At 57.6% G+C, this 13,527-nt stretch overlaps 5 protein-coding genes and 1 pseudogene across 5 annotated transcripts; 2 read left to right on the top strand and 4 right to left on the bottom strand.

Annotated features, from left to right (window-relative positions):
- Positions 1-64: 64 nt before the first annotated feature.
- On the bottom strand, positions 65-1,425 carry ACA1_221370 (uncharacterized protein; the record flags this gene model as incomplete). Its single annotated transcript, XM_004337300.1, has 5 exons — positions 65-168; positions 297-374; positions 498-817; positions 951-1,088; positions 1,202-1,425. 5 exons carry the CDS (start codon positions 1,423-1,425, stop codon positions 65-67), a joined length of 864 nt encoding a protein of 287 aa, XP_004337348.1.
- Positions 1,426-1,561: 136 nt separating this feature from the next.
- ACA1_221360 (udpn-acetylglucosamine--peptide n-acetylglucosaminyltransferase spindly, putative) lies at positions 1,562-3,439 on the bottom strand (the record flags this gene model as incomplete). Its single annotated transcript, XM_004337299.1, has 8 exons — positions 1,562-1,659; positions 1,753-1,845; positions 1,950-2,062; positions 2,123-2,345; positions 2,451-2,634; positions 2,893-2,958; positions 3,081-3,245; positions 3,341-3,439. 8 exons carry the CDS (start codon positions 3,437-3,439, stop codon positions 1,562-1,564), a joined length of 1,041 nt encoding a protein of 346 aa, XP_004337347.1.
- Positions 3,440-3,516: 77 nt separating this feature from the next.
- On the bottom strand, positions 3,517-6,005 carry ACA1_221350 (udpn-acetylglucosamine--peptide n-acetylglucosaminyltransferase spindly, putative; the record flags this gene model as incomplete). The annotated part of the gene is made up of 10 exons (XM_004337298.1): positions 3,517-3,616; positions 3,745-3,864; positions 3,985-4,066; positions 4,176-4,368; positions 4,475-4,668; positions 4,763-4,868; positions 5,063-5,161; positions 5,244-5,366; positions 5,494-5,594; positions 5,744-6,005. The coding sequence occupies 10 exons, from the start codon at positions 6,003-6,005 to the stop codon at positions 3,517-3,519; spliced, it is 1,380 nt and encodes a 459-aa protein (XP_004337346.1).
- A 717-nt stretch (positions 6,006-6,722) lies between these two features.
- On the top strand, positions 6,723-9,001 carry ACA1_221340 (annotated as a pseudogene).
- Positions 9,002-9,280: 279 nt separating this feature from the next.
- Positions 9,281-12,761, top strand: ACA1_221330 (uncharacterized protein; the record flags this gene model as incomplete). Its single annotated transcript, XM_004337297.1, has 14 exons — positions 9,281-9,335; positions 9,471-9,618; positions 9,801-9,913; positions 10,047-10,124; positions 10,236-10,289; positions 10,376-10,453; positions 10,558-10,653; positions 10,725-10,820; positions 10,916-10,990; positions 11,276-11,338; positions 11,419-11,509; positions 11,578-11,584; positions 11,616-11,670; positions 11,746-12,761. The coding sequence occupies 14 exons, from the start codon at positions 9,281-9,283 to the stop codon at positions 12,759-12,761; spliced, it is 2,025 nt and encodes a 674-aa protein (XP_004337345.1).
- A 76-nt stretch (positions 12,762-12,837) lies between these two features.
- On the bottom strand, positions 12,838-13,224 carry ACA1_221320 (uncharacterized protein; the record flags this gene model as incomplete). Its single annotated transcript, XM_004337296.1, has 2 exons — positions 12,838-13,032; positions 13,141-13,224. 2 exons carry the CDS (start codon positions 13,222-13,224, stop codon positions 12,838-12,840), a joined length of 279 nt encoding a protein of 92 aa, XP_004337344.1.
- Between the last annotated feature and the right edge of the window lie 303 nt (positions 13,225-13,527).

Here is a 13,527-nt window from a genome sequence, read left to right as displayed (position 1 = left end):
AGTGTGTCGTGGTGTGTGTGTGTGTGTGTTGGCGTGTGAATAACAATATATACGGGCGTTTTCATTAAAAATAAAAATAAAACAAACGTTGGGGCATACCCGAGTAGTCGCAGATGCCGCCTGAGTAGACTCCAAATCGTGACCCGACAGGCACCCGCTTTGCGGCGACTGGAATGCGTGTGTGTGGTGTGTGTGTGTGTGTGTGTATAGCGTCGGGTGCGGTCAGTCGCCTGCTAGAGGCGTGTGGAATCGCAGAAAGAGCGAGCGTGCGGGAGTGTTTTAAAAACGCGACGTACCTCGCACCCTCTCCTCGACAGACGGCCAGCACGCGATGGTGGGCTTGTGCCACTTCACCACGCCCCGAATCTTGATCGCTGCAACGTGGCCACCGACCAAAGTTGATTGAAATGAAACAAAAAAAAGAAATAAAAAAATAAAAAAAGATCAGCACACCACGGCCTCCGCGCACCGATCGAGAGAACAGACGCGGGCGTTACCATGAGACGAGGCGGCGGCGGCTCCGTCGCTCTCGGCCTCGTCGGTGTCGTCGCTCGACGACGAGGCGGTGGTGGTAGACGATGAGGTGGAAGAGAAGGCGGCGTCGGCGTCGGCGACTTCGACGTCGACGATGAAGCCCGCGGGGGAGTGGTCGCGCACCTCGGCCGTGTGCACTTTGCCGAAGAGGAGGCCGCGCCGGATGGCGTCGTCCATCCGCAGGCGGTTGTGCTGCTCGAACTTCTGGAAGTCGGCCGTCAGGCGCCGCGGGCGACCCTGGCCCTCCTCCCCGCCACCCTCTGAATGGTCTCCGTTGCCCTCGCTACACCGCCCACACCGCACGATCGCGCGCACACACACACGCACACACCGCACACACCGCACACACCGCACACACCGCACACACACCACACATTAGCTTTTTCACATGTTGGGCGACCGAGAGAAGAACGTACTCGAGAAGGAGGGCGGCAAAGCGGTTGGTCGGCAGCTCGACTTCTTCCGTGGTGACCTGGTGGTGGTGGTGCAGCTGCTGATGGTGGTGGTGCCCGCCATGATAAGGGTCCGGTAGATATTGCTGCTCGCTCACCCACCTGGTTGTGGACGAGTGTTCCCAAGGATCCAGAGCTTAGTAGTGCACCATGTCTTGATGACGTGGGGCGACAACAATGGAGTAATAAGCACATGATGGCGAGAGGATTGTTACCCAGGCGGGGGGTCAAAGTAAAGGGGTCCATGCATGGTGGGGGTGTGTCGGGACAGGATTTTGGTGGCGCATGGATGCGAATTGCATTCGCGCAGGGGCCTGCCGCACCCCCGGCACTTTCGCGTAGCGCTTCCACCTCCGCCTCGTCCAGCCCCGGCTCCTCCCCCTCCCTTCTTTCCCTGTCCCCCTCCGCCACCTCTGCCCCCTTTGCCTCCTCGTCCCATCTCTCGCCGTACACAAAATATATAATAATATTATGCTAATTATGTGTTTCTTTGCCTTTCTTTCCAAATTTCCAGGAAATGGAAAAAGACGTTTTTTTGTTGTTTTTTTTGTGTTTTTTCTTTTTGGTTGGGGCGCTCAGAACGGAGAGCGGGCAGGGTGAACATAAGCGGGGCCGCGGTGGCTTCCGTTTTCTGCAGCCGCAGCGCCGCCGCCGCCGTCTAGTTCGGTGCCTTCTATAGAGAGGGGAACCAGGAAAGAGCCTGGCGTAAGCTGACGAACCAACAGCCACAACCAAACCTCTTAAGAGTGTGGCAAGGAGGGGGTACCCGTGGTGATCTTGACTTTCTTGGCCGGCCCTGTGGTCGTGTTCGGCTCGCTGCTCGGTGCCGGCTGGCCCTGGTTGTCGACAGCGGACAGCTCTGCAGGCGGCGGGCGGCGAGTGAGTTCAGCAGTGCCGCGCGGCCGCCTATCCAGAGGTCCACCGTGAAGGTGGGGGGGAGGGGTAAGACAAAGATGGTGGTACCGACGTGCTGGAGGCAGTGCTTGCGCCAGAGCCGGCTGTAGGTGTCCTCCAGGTTGCGGGTGAACTCGCGTGGGTTGCATAAATAAGAACTCTGCATCTTCTCTCGCAGCGAGCTGTGCAACACACACGGAACGACACACAACACGATACACGATCGTGAACGTGACCCATACATGCTGACGATGGCGATGCGATACCTGCGGATGGCGTGCAGTCGTTGGACGTCGGAGGCGAGGCGCAGGGCGGCCTGGACGTAGGACTCCTTGGTGCGGGCGATGAGCTCTTCGTGCCCCACTTGCTGGAGAATTGTGGCGCCCACGTTGTGGGCGTGATTGTCGCCGGTGAGCGTGATCACGGGCACACCCATCCACAGCGCCTCGCACGTCGTCGTGGTCCCTGAGCCCGCCGGTGAACGTCAACACGAAGGAAAGAACGAATAAAAGAACGAAGAACGAAGAAAAGAACGAAGAATGAAGGGGGGGGGGCACGAAGTGGTCATACCGGCGTAGGGGAAGGTGTCGAGGGAGATGTCCATGTAGCTGTAGGCCTGGAGGTGGTCGTGGTTCAGCGGAATAAGCGCGAGCAGGTCCACTCTGGCGGGCTCGATCCCTTCGTCCTGCAGCCGCCGGAGAAAATTGTTGCGGATCGTGTCGCACGCGAACGGCTTGCACTTGATCACCATCCTCTGTGGTTGGTAGCCCAACCACCACACCACACCACACCACTCGGAGAGTCAGCCCACACGAGCCACCCGCACCGTGCAATACCCTTGAAAGGGGGGGACGAACCGACTTAGGAACTCGAAGCAAAACTTGCGCCCAAAGCTTAATCACATGTTTGTTGATCTGCAGCGCAGCGAGTCGTTGCCCGTGGTGTCAGAAGATATGCAGAGGAATGAATGTAACAGTGCGCCGCACAACAGAAGCACCGGGGAAGGGTGAACCTTGGCCAGATTGTTGAAGGAACCGAAGGTGATGTAGCCGTTCTTGGTGCAGGGCGCAGGCGCCACCTTAAATTCACACGAGAAATGCAAATAATGCATCGTCAGTTCCGCTGTGTGTCGTGTCGTGTCGTGTCGTGCACGTCGCGTGTGTTACGTGTCAAAGGAAAGGAGAAAGGGAGCTGGAGTACCGGGCCGGCGTCGGGGGACGGAGTGTAGCACAGGAAGCAGTGGGGGAGCCGCACGAGCTCCTCGACGTACCGCTGCTGCGAGTCGAGCGGGTCCGTCACGGCGTCGGCGAACCGGTAGTCGATGGTCGGCAGCCCCGTGGTGTTCGGGTACCCGATGTATGTCACCTGAAGTGTCGTTGGTCGTGTCGTGTCGATGCATGGTCAGCAAATGTGAGGGGGGGGGAACAGCAGAATGGAGAGCCAGGCGGGGAAGTGAGCACCTGCACGGGGGCGGGCTTGAGGGCCATGACGTCGAGGCGGTTGCCAGCAGTGTGGCCGGTCAGGTCGACGAGAATGTCGATCTCGTCGGCCATGATCATGTCCGCAGCCTGATGTTTGGTTTGGGACAAAGGCAAGAAATTAATAGTCTTTTTGCTAGAAATAGAAGAGATGGTGGTCAAACCTCTTCGGCGGTCTTGCCGTAGATGCCGCGCCACACCTGGGCCAGCTGCTTGAGTCGTTGCGTCTTGGCGTCTTCCTTGACCACGTTCGAGTAGCTGCATGAGTGTGCCGAGTGTAATGTGCGTGTGTGTGTGTGTGCGGCGTGTGCGTGTCGTTTAGAATAACGACTCACTCGCACAGGGTACTGGCAGAGGGTGGGAGGGGTTACCAATAGACAACGAACTTAGACCGGTCGTGCTGGCTGAGGATGCCCTCGATGAAGTAGGAGACACTGTGGGTGAAGAAGTCCGGCGACACGTAGCCCACCTTGATCAGCCGGTTGTGTTGGTGGTCGTTGCGATACCTTTCGGTGCCACGACAAAAGAAGAACCCCAGCCGATCGTCAGGATAGATTAGATAGATTAGATAGGACATACGGAAATGTATGTTTAGATAGCGAATAAATTTGGAAGTGGGGAACAACCTGATGGCGACGTGCTTGCATCGCTCTTCGCCCCATTCCTTGTGTGCCTGGAAGATCGTCTGAATGTCGGCGTCGGGCAGGTCTGAACGAATGGCGGACAACACGCGCGGGGGGGGGGAAGAAAGCGAGAGAAAGAGAGAACACGATCAGCCGGTGCCGGCGGTGAGCGCGAGAGGGGGGGCTCTGGGTACAGTTCATGGCGAGGAGGCGATTCTGGGAGGCGTTGCGCGAGAGGGTGTTGAGGGCGAGGCACTTATCGTAGCAGGCGATGGCCTTCTTGATCTCGCCCTCGTCCCGGTAGAGCACGCCCAGGTTGTTGTAGGCCTCCGCGTATTGCGGATTGACATCGATGGCGGACTTGACGATCGCGTAGGCTTCGTCCAGCTGTCGATTATTCAGTTTTCAATAAATAAAGAAAAATATTTGAATGAGACCACGCCTTGTCGTTGGTCGTGTGCGGTGGGGCGTGTTGCGCGTGTTGCGTGTGTACCTTGCCCTGTACAGTGTATACCACGCCGAGGTTGTTCAGCGTTTGGGAGAAGGTCGGGTTGATGCCCAAGGCGGATCGGTAGCACTCGATGGCCTTCTCGAGGTTGTCCCGGTCCTTGTAGATGACGCCCAGGTTGTTGAAGGCCTCGCAGCAGAACGGGTTGAAGTGGATCGCCAGCTCATAGCAGATGACCGCTGGATGTCGGTAAGGTAACGGGTACCATGTTTGCAGCGCAACCATCAGCATCGAAAAAGAACGAAGAAAGAAGAAGAACGAAAAAGTAAGCACCTTTATCGTAGGAGCCCATCTCGCCATAGGCCACGCCGAGGTTATAGTAGGCGTCGGCATACTGTACGTTGTAGGTGAGCGCCTTCTGGTAGTACTGGACTGCTTCCTGCACGATCGCCAACCGCCATTACGTAAGCCTTAACTGAGCTTACCAACTTCGGAGCTAAATATCCAAATGAATCGTCATAATCCAAGATAAGAATATTATAAGCCATTATCATAATAATCTGTTAGATAGAGAAATAGATAGATAGAAATAGATTTGTTTTAAAAAAATAATAAAAAATAGTAATTGCTTACCACTCGCTTGCCCTGGTTTTTGATGAAGGTGCCGTAGTCGGTCAGGGCGATCGCCATGTTGCTCTTGGCAATTGCAAAGTTGGGGTTGATGCTGAGCGCCTGGACGAGTTCACCATACGTGAATTCGGAGTTAAAAAACGCCCACCCACCAAAGCTGTGGGTTTGACATTGAGGCACGCACCTTGTCGTAGAAGGTGATGGCGGCCTCGAGCTGGCCCACGTTCTTGTAGATCACCCCCACGTTGCAATAGGCCTCCACGTAGAACTTGTTGTGCTGGATGGCTGCGTTGTAGTATTGCAGCGCCTGCACGTGCGGTTGGTTGTGGTGGCGTTGGACCCCAATCAGTTGTTACGCCAGTGGTGTTTGTGTGTGTGTGTGTGTGGTGTGTGTGTTTTTTCAAACGCAGGCACATGAGTGGGAGGGGCGGCACCTCCTCGTAGCGGTTGAGCTCGGAGTAGATGACGGCGATGTTGTAGTAGGCCGGAGCGTACGATGGGTTGACCCGGATGGCCGCCAGGTATTTGGACATTCCTTCAAACCCCGATGCGTCGCAGTAGCACACGCCACGTCAGTGGCCACCAGCAAAAGGTACAGCAATTTGTTTATATAATAAAACACTATTTATTATTTATTAAATGAGAAAATTGATTTAATAATAAATTCGTTGGGCCGTGGCGTACCTTCGTCGAGCTTGCCCTGCAGCTTGAGACGGGTGCCGGCATCGGTCAGCTCGACCTCCTGCCGCGGCGGCGCGGCGGCAGCAGCGGGCGGTGCCGCGGTCGTGTTGATGGCGGGCGCGACGTTGTGAACCTGCTGCGGACTCACGGCCGCGGAGGTGGTCGCGGTGGTGGCAAACGAGCGCTGGGTCTGGTCCTGCTGCGCCGCATGCTCGCCCGACCCCGTTGAGGCCACCTCGACCGTGGTGCCCTCGTCGTTGATCATCCTCTCTACGCGCATCGCGGAGTGAGCAGCATCCAGGTGGTGGAGGAGCCGCCCAGATGCTTGCTGCGGCGTGGGCCGCGGTGGATGAGATGCTGCCGCCTGTGGATCCATCCAATCAACTCGCCCCAGCGGCCGCTGCGCAGCGATTATGATTCAGAAAATGAATGAATGAATGAAATTGGGGTGAATTCGGTCGAGCTGATGATGCCCACAGATTGCGAGCGCTGAAGGCAGAGGATCTCGGCTGCCTCGCGAGGGCGAGAGCAGAGGGAAGATGGGCAGCCAAAGAAGAGAGGATTGGCGCAGTGTTGGTCGGAAGTACGTGAGGTTGCTCCTGGGCTCTACCGCACAGCACGCGTGGTTTCCCTCAACACTAAATTCGCACAAGAAATGTCAACGAAACTTACGTCCTGCTGAACAACATTTTTTGGACATGTTCTTTGGCGTGATGTTGGCATCGTCACCCAGACAAAGGTGTAACACCACACCAAGCTCATTTCACCTGTGTTTGCAATTTTTCTTTTTCTTTGACGCAGTGGTTGTCAGTTCGGAGTTTGCAAGAAGGAGAAGTACGCAGACGTAGAAGCACTGCCTTCATCTTGCATCCATCGATGAGTGAAGAGGGCATGAGCTGTGCGTTATGCCGCCTGGCACGAACCGCCTGTGACAGGTAGAAAAAACCCTTCTCTTCCTCTCCCCCTCCTGCTGAAGAGGGTTATGGGTGGGGGGTGCACAGGAAACTGCCGTGCGAGCGATGCGTGCGGTTGAACCTGGCCCACCGCTGCTTCTTGCCGCCGCCCTGCAAGCGCGGACGCCCCTCTCGCCAGGCTTCTCAGGCTTCGTCTGCCGCAGGTATCCCTTTATTTTTATTTTTATTCTGTTTATTTCATTTTTTTTATTGTGCGAGCTGGAGGGCCACGCCTCACTCATGGCTTGTGGGCAGGAGAGACACCGGTGAAGATCCTGCCGCAACAGGTCCCCAACGACGCTCCTCCCGCAGCCTCCATCGCCTCTGGATTGCCGGCCGCCTATCCACCACAGCCACAGCCACAACTGCAGCCGCAGTCGCCTGCACCGGCGCAGAAAGGGGCCAAGCGGCGACTCGGCGCTGATGCAACGCCTCTTGGCGCCGATGCAACGATTTCCGCGGAAGATGGCGCGGCCGGCCTGGGCGGCAGGACGACGACGTTTTTGGTCGACACGATCGTGGGGCTGAAGGAGGACATGCGCGCCATGGCCGACCAGATGTGCCGCATGCAGAAGAAGATGCGCAAGAATGCGAAGCAGTGCAAGGAACACCACCATCGTCATCATCGTAGTGATCATCACCATCATGAGCAAGACGGCCAATCGACCCACCAGGTGCTGCGCCAGCTGCAGCGGCGCGTGGCGCAGCTCGAAGAAGACAACTCCCAGCTCCGCAACCAGCTGGCCCACATCGCCGCGTCGCGCTACGGCATCTGCGCCAGCCCTGCGGCCACCACCACCGCTCTGGCTGCGACCACCTTCACCTCCGCGGACACTTCATCGTCATCAGCATCATCATCGCCATCATCGTCTCCACCAGGGTCGTGGGCGATGGGCGACTCGTTCCAGGGCATGCGGGTGGTGGGTGGTGATGGCGCTGGCGCTCGCTACGCCGGCGCGCCCGCGGAAGTGGAGACTGGCCTGGGCCGAGAGATGCTCTGGTGCTTCCCCTTCCTCCGACACTTCGACTTCTCCTCACGACGCTTCGTTGTCGACGACCTCCAGTACGTCGTTTTATTTTCAAGTTTCGTTTTCGTTTTCGTTTCATTTAGTACGATGTTATATAATAAAATATATATATATGACCCGCGTGCAGAAAGGCGGTTGTGGTGTTGAAGGTGCACCCGCAAGGCCCGACCAGCCGTGGCTTCAGCAGCGCCGTATTCGCGAACCATCAGTTCTGCCGCGTTTCCGGCTTCTCCATGGTACGCGCAACCAATACCAGCGCAACGAAGACCAACTGTTGCTCATGTGCCGTGTGTGCCGTGTGTGCGTGACTGTGTGTTGCGTGTGCCGTGTGTGCGTGACAGGCCGAGCTGCTCGGTCGGGAGTTGGTGTGGGTCGTGTCGCGGCACGACAAGAACAGATTCCTCGATGCGTGGCTCAACGGGTACGCGCATTGTGGCCGGCCACGGGAGAGAGAAAGAGAAAGAGGAAGAGAAAGAGAAAGAGAGGAGCTGACGGACGAGCCACGATCGGCGCGGGGCCGCGTGTGACAGGTCGCGGGCGGGGCTCAGTGAGATCGTTCCGTGCTGCCACCAGTTGGAGTACAAGGGAGGCAACCTCGCCACAATCGTGGCACGAAGTCAATTTTTCTTCAGCGCCGACGAGAAGGTTCCACACGACACACGACACACGACAAGGCCACCTCGTGAGTGGTTCGTGGCGCGTTCACTAGTAACTTGTTGCTCGCATCAGCGCGCCCCGCAGCTGGCCTACACTGTGATCTGCGTCGATCAAGTGCTGGGCGTGGAAAACCTTCCGTACTCTATTGAAGGTGCGCGAAGCTGTTTAACCGTTCTGTCACACACACGACAACACGACACACGACGCAAGAGTAACAAATGCGCGATGATCGCGCGCACACAGAGGCGCAACGAAAAGAGAGGGCCGAGTGGCAAGATGTGCGCCTCCACGACAGGCCGGCACAAGCAGCAGCCGGCCAAACGCCCTCAGGGCGAGCCCTGCGGCCGCCACCACCGCCGCTGCCGCCACCGCTGATGCCCGTCGACCACCAGCAACTGGCCCTGCGCGCCGCGCTTCAGTCGCCGGAGCTCGAGGCCCACACCACCTCCACCACTGGTGGCCACCACGTCCCGCCGGCTGATGTGGCCGCCTTTGGTGAGTCCTGGCACGACTTTCTTCTGCCGGACGACGAAGACCACCTCACCACCCAAACGGAGTACTCTGCTTTCGCGTTCTCCTCTGCTCCGTCGCCCCTCACCTCCCATCTCTTCCCTCCCACCTAGTGCCACGCTAAAATGTTAATAAATACAACATAGAATTATGTGTTCCCGCGAATGGCACGCCAAGAAGAAAGACAAAATTCAGCGGAATTACCTCCTATCCTCTACCTGCAGAAAACGGTGAAAACACTGTTGCATCTGTGATTGGTCAAATATAACTCCGAAAAATGGTGACGCAAGGAGCATACCCCGAAGAGTTTTGGGGAGCTCTGCAGAGTGGACCGACTTCTCTTCTCCCCTTCGCGGCGAAGTATTTTCCGACGCCCGCGAAAGCACAAGATCATGGCCACGGTTCCGTTGTGCGTGGTGGCTGCTCTCTTGCTGGTTCTGGGTCTTGGTGCCTGTGGCTCCGACGCAGTAAATTGTACGAAACACACACAACGTAGGAGATAACATGATAACAAACAACAATGCACTTATTAAAATTTTCTTGTGCGGGTGGCATCAACATCAACGTTTTACATCTGTGCAGGCACGGTGTGTTTGTCCGGCTCGTGCGACTCGACCACCATAGCTGGCGGCATTGCCCTCACGACAGCCGATGGCGAGGTGGTCGACGTTGCGCCGGGCGTCTATGATCAAGAGGTCCCGACCCAACTCAACCACACCATCACGCTCCGGTGCCCCAACCCTTCTTCTTCCTCTGTTTTTCTTCGTCTTCATCTTTGTTTATCCACCCACGCCCGTGCACGGGCGGAGTTAGATTTACGGAGCTCCTGCCGGAAATGCTCATGGTCCCGAATAGCGTTATATAACTGGCCAGGATATATTAATTTCTTCGCCCCCCCCCCCTAAAAACCAGGCTTGGGTCCACCGATGCGGACACGGTGACGGTGGTGCATTCGGGCGAGTGGCTGACCGTCGCCAACTCCTCAACGCTCGTCCTGGAGCTGGGCAAGCTTGTGCTCCAAGGTGGTACGCACCGCACAACACACACGAGCTGCACACCACTCGATCTCTCCCACCCCGGGTGTCCTAGGACCAACAATATCCCCCCGCTCTGTATTATTGCACTTTTAATTCTGTTCCGTTGTGTTCAAAACAACAGCGAGGCTTGTGGTGGACGCGGATGGGCAACTCAACCAGTCCTCGGACGTGGTCTTCGACAGCGTGCAAGGCCCAAGCGGTTCGTCGCTCATTGTATTTTTCAAACCCCTGCCGCCCTCATTGTCTCACCCAACTGGTCTCCTGTGCCTGTGTGTTGCCAAACAATGTACAGCAATCGCGATACTTGCAGATGCTGTCTGGGTGCAGAGCGGTAATGTGCTGATCAGCAACACCGCGGTGACAGGTACCGTTCACCTGGCCGAACAACTCGTCTTGTTCCTGCACCAATCTTTGACGACGCTTTGTTTCCTTTCTATTTTCCCGGCACAGAGGCACTGGTGGACTTGGCGGGCGGCGTTTGGCAGCAATACGGCAACACGACGCTCGTTGCGACGCATGGGGTCTCGGGTACAGCGCGCGCGCTCTCTCTCTCTCCCTCCCTCCCTCCCTCTCTCTTTTCGCCCACAGCACGTTAAATTCATCGTTCTCGGTCTTCCTGCTCGTGTCTGCAGGAGTCAGGTTCGGTCCCGGCTCTTTCTCGAGCCGGTGGTTTCAGCGTGGGATTAACAACATCAGCGTGACGTCATCGTCGCCGAATCAGATTGCAGGTTGGGATACATCCATGTTCATATTAAAAGGAGTGTATGTCTTATGTGTGGCCATTCTCGCTCCTCTGCAGCTGTGGATATGTCGGCCGGCGGCATGTGGCTCCACATGCAGGACGGACCTCGCATCCCGCACTCCCACCTCACCGTGTCTGGCAGCGCGAGCAGCGGTACCCTCCCCCTCCCAAGCCAAGGCCTTACCATTTTCTGCACACGCGACACGCGTCACGCGGTGCTGATCGCGATGACCTTGTCACGCCCACAGGAGTGAACTTGGGCGCTGACAGCTCATGGGGCCAGTACGGCCTACTGACCGTTCAGGCCAGCGATCAGAGCACGGGTACGCGGTTCTCTTTCTTTCTTTCTTTCTTTCTTTCTCTCGCCCTCAATCAGCACTAAAACAACACATCAATGGATACATATGTGCGCGCAGGCGTGGTCCTGAATTCCACCGGCGTGTGGACAACCACTGCGTTGTCAACCTTTAATTTGGCGGCGAGCACAGGTGAGCACTCCTCTTTGCATGGTTGTTGTTGGTGGTGTTGCACGTGGTTGTAGTTGCAACGCAACATCATTACTGACTCTGTAACACGACAACGACAACGATCAGGGATTCGGTTTGTAGGGGCGACGGCCAAGTTGTCGCAACAGAGGAATTTCAACATTACGGCGGGCAGCGGCGCTACTGGTACGAGCAACAAACCTGCTTTTTGTAGGCCAAACGCGTTTCCACTTAATTGATCAACTCATTAACCTATTGACCAACAGGAATCGAGTTCGCAAATGGCGGATCTTGGAGGCAGTTCGCCACGACCACGGTCAAGACCACATCGGCCACGGCGATAGGCACCACTTCCCTGTAGCCTTGTTGATTGGACGTTTTTTAATTCTTTCTAAAACTTTCATGATGTGATTTTCGTGTGGCAGGCGTTATGTGCGCCTCGTCAGCGTCGTGTTGCGCGCAGGTGGGCTCCCCCACGCTGGTCAAGATCTTCTCCGCCCAGAGCACAGGCCGAGAGAGTACTTTCGCCACACATGACACATGACACACGACACAACACGACACACACGGCACTCACACAAACAACACAACAGACGACTGCGCGATATCGTCGTCTCCGTCGCCCGTTGCATCGGTGGCGCCCCTGACCGCCAACACGACGGCCTCGTTCGATGACAGCTCATCGGCGGTCGCCATCTCCAGCTCCTCCGACGCCACCAACGCCTCTTCTGTGGTGGGCGTGCAGCTGAGCCTGAGCGGCCTCCAGCTGGGCTTCACCGACCTACACGGGCTGAACGTGACCCGCACCGTCACCAACACGACCGACCCCAGCAATGGCAACGCCACGACGTCGACCTTTGCCTACACGGCCCACATCGACGCCGAGACGAGCCTCGTGCAGTCGTACACCTACTACGCGAGCGACCGCGCGGTGTCGTTCGCCGGCGTGGACTTCACCGTGCGCGGGGGCAGCGTCAAGTGGTCGTTCAGCCTCACCACCGCCTCGTCGCCCAGCGCAACCGCGAGCGTGGCCGACGCCCAGAAGAACGGCTTCTCGCTCCGCTACCGCCTCTCCGACCTCGCCTCGGCGTCGTCGTCGTCGTCATCATCGTTGTCGGGTCCGAGCCGCATCACCCGGCGGCGCAACACGCCGCACGCGGGCATGACCACCTTCTTCGTCACTCTCTCGGACGACGGCGTGGTGGCCCAGCTGGAGGTGCTCAACGCGGCGGTCATCGACGGCGACGTGACGACGCTCGGCCGCATCGAGCTCGTGTTCGACAATCTCACCGCCACCAACAATCAGTCGGGCTACTTCCTGGAGCTGGGCTTCCCGCCGTTCGAAAAGTCGGTGGTGTATGATCCGAGCCTGGGCCTGGGCGTGCTGCTGGGCGGGTCGTCGGACGGGTCGTCGTCGTCGACCGACGTGGGCCTGATCGTGGGCGTGGCGGTGGCCATCCCGGTGGCCGTCGTCGTGGTGCTGGCCGCCGTCGTCGCCGGCGTCGTGTTGGCCTGGCGACGCCGGAGCCGGTGGGCCGGCGCGGCCAACAGCAATGCCGTCGACTGGGACCTGGACGAAAGTGAGCGCGGAGACCGCGACCAGCTCTGAGCGAACCACAAACATTTATTTATCTTTTGCACAAATAATTTTTGCGTTTTCAATATTAATTTCAATTTCTCTTTATTTACGGCTCGAGCGGTTGGTGCGTGTTGTCGGGGTGGTCTGGTGGCGGCGGCGGGTCGCAGAGGGATCGGAAGCGGGCGTAGAGGAGCGGGTACTTGGCCTCCAGGATCTCGGGCTTCTCGGCGAAGCAGAGGATGAGCGTCACCGCGGCGCTGTCGATCACCTGCAGCACCTGCGCCATCACCGCACACCCGCTCTGCACATCACCAAGAGAGAGGGTCAGGTCACCACACGCGACCGCACACGCAAACGCACACCAAAACGCACACACGCCCCGTGCGGTCAGGGGTGGGAGGGAACGAACCGAGTAGGAGAGAAAGCCGGCGAGCAGGTAGTAGTCGTCCTCCATCACGCCCGTCACGATGAGGCCCGGGATGAGTGACAACATCCCCACCGTCGTCACCGACAGCGGCAGGAGCGCGCCTTCAAAACAAACACCCAATTTAGAAGCCAGCACACGACACACGCTTCCGTTACACCCGAGCAGGGCATGGCATGGTAGGATCGTACCGAGGAGGTTGTCGTCCAGGACAGCGCTCACGTCCTGTAGCACGTTCCAGGTACCCTGGGCCGCGGCAAAGTAGGACTTGTTGTGGGTGGCAATCTAGCCAAGCGGATGTTCGGAGACGTCTGAGTGTTAGTTTCAACTGCTAAGGCACCAAAGTGTTTATCTACAAAACATAGAAAGGCA

The sequence above is a fragment of the Acanthamoeba castellanii genome (assembly GCF_000313135.1).
Source record: "Acanthamoeba castellanii str. Neff unplaced genomic scaffold scf7180000084758, whole genome shotgun sequence".
Classification (NCBI taxonomy): Eukaryota; Discosea; order Longamoebia; family Acanthamoebidae; genus Acanthamoeba; species Acanthamoeba castellanii.
This window is presented reverse-complemented; position numbering and strand designations above follow the sequence as displayed.